Source organism: Austrofundulus limnaeus, unplaced genomic scaffold, assembly GCF_001266775.1.
Source record: "Austrofundulus limnaeus strain Quisiro unplaced genomic scaffold, Austrofundulus_limnaeus-1.0 Scaffold1447, whole genome shotgun sequence".
NCBI lineage: Eukaryota > Metazoa > Chordata > Actinopteri > Cyprinodontiformes > Rivulidae > Austrofundulus > Austrofundulus limnaeus.
Window position 1 is genome coordinate 16,449 of NW_013953849.1, and position 1,558 is coordinate 18,006.

General features: G+C 53.9%; 1 protein-coding gene across 1 annotated transcript in view; it reads left to right on the plus strand.

Moving 5' to 3' along the window:
• anapc2 (anaphase promoting complex subunit 2) overlaps positions 1–1,051 on the plus strand; it is a gene marked incomplete at its 5' end in the record, with an annotated part of 7,257 nt that extends 6,206 nt beyond the window's left edge. Inside the window, 1 exon segment of the mRNA XM_014032437.1 lies at positions 409–1,051. Coding sequence (XP_013887891.1) covers positions 409–860 — 452 coding nt within the window.
• Positions 1,052–1,558: the final 507 nt, after the last annotated feature.

A 1,558-nucleotide genomic window follows, 5' to 3' on the forward strand; every position in this document is an offset into this window, starting at 1 on the left:
TCCCTGGTCTCTGGTCTCTCCTGTCTCTAGTCTCTCTGGTCTCTCCTGTCCCTGGTCTCTCCTGTCCCTGGTCTCTGGTCTCTCCTGTCTCTAGTCTCTCTGGTCTCTCCTGTCTCTGGTCTCTCCTGTCCCTGGTCTCTCCTGTCTCTGGTCTCTCCTGTCCCTGGTCTCTGGTCTCTGGTCTCTCCTGTCCCTGGTCTCTCCTGTCTCTAGTCTCTCTGGTCTCTCCTGTCCCTGGTCTCTCCTGTCCCTGGTCTCTGGTCTCTGGTCTCTCCTGTCCCTGGTCTCTCCTGTCTCTAGTCTCTCTGGTCTCTCCTGTCCCTGGTCTCTCCTGTCCCTGGTCTCTGGTCTCTGGTCTCTCCTGTCCCTGGTCTCTGGTCTCAGACCCGTCTCTGTGTCCTCTCTCAGCTTCGTGGACTCTTGAGGACCTCAGTGTGGAGCTGGGGGCCCCGAAGGACCTGGTCCACAGGAAGCTGGCTCTGTGGCAGCAGCAGGGGGTCCTGAAGGAGGAGTCCAGTGGACGGTACCGGGTTCTGGAGACTGGCTCGTCCCGGGAGAAGCTGGACCGAGGGGTGATGCTGATGGACAGTGACGAGGAGACAGAGTCCAACACCACCACCCAGTCCCAGCAGAGGGAGGAGAAACTGCAGCTGTTCTGGGCCTACATCCAGGCCATGCTGACCAACCTGGACAGCATGACCCTGGACCGGATCCACACCATGCTCAGGATGTTTGTGGCCACCGGTCCTGTCGTCACGGAGATGGACATCAACGAGCTGGAGGCCTTCCTGCAGAAGAAGGTCCGGGAGCATCAGCTGATCATGTCCTCGGGGGTCTACAGACTCCCAAAGTCCACCTGATCTGGACTCTGTGGTGGTTTCAGTGCCAGGCCCTGGTCCTGCAGCAGGTCCTGGTCCTGCAGCAGGTCCTGGTCCTGCAGCAGGTCCTAGTCCTGCAGCAGGTCCTGGTCCTGGTCCTGCAGGACTACAGGGACTAAAGTTCTGCAGTAAATCTGTTCAAACTGAAAGAATAAAAGTTTCACTTTAAAAACTTTGTTTCTTGATTTGATCAAATGTTTTATTTTCTGCAGAATTTCTTCCATCAGAACCTTCAGCTGCTGACATGGTCCAGATGGTTCTGAAGGTCCTGATGGTTCTGATGGTCCAGATGGTTCTGAAGGTCCTGATGGTTCTTCCAGATGGTCCTGAAGGTTCTGATGGTTCTTCCAGATGGTCCTGATGGTCCTGATGGTTCTGATGGTTCGTTCTGATGGTTCTGATGGTCCTGATGGTCCTGAAGGTTCTGATGGTTCTGATGGTCCTGATGGTTCTTCCAGATGGTTCTGAAGGTTCTGATGGTTCTGAAGGTTCTGATGGTTCTTGTCGCGGGAAGATGGTCAGAAACACGGTGAAAAGGGTGTTAAAAGACAAGTCTTGCAGGTTTGATCATAAAGTCATTTATTGATGGCAGACATGGAACAGAAAACAATCAGGAAGTCTGTTAGATGTGGCCCACCTGTCATTGGCTGGCAAGCAATGATATACTGTCAGCTAACATC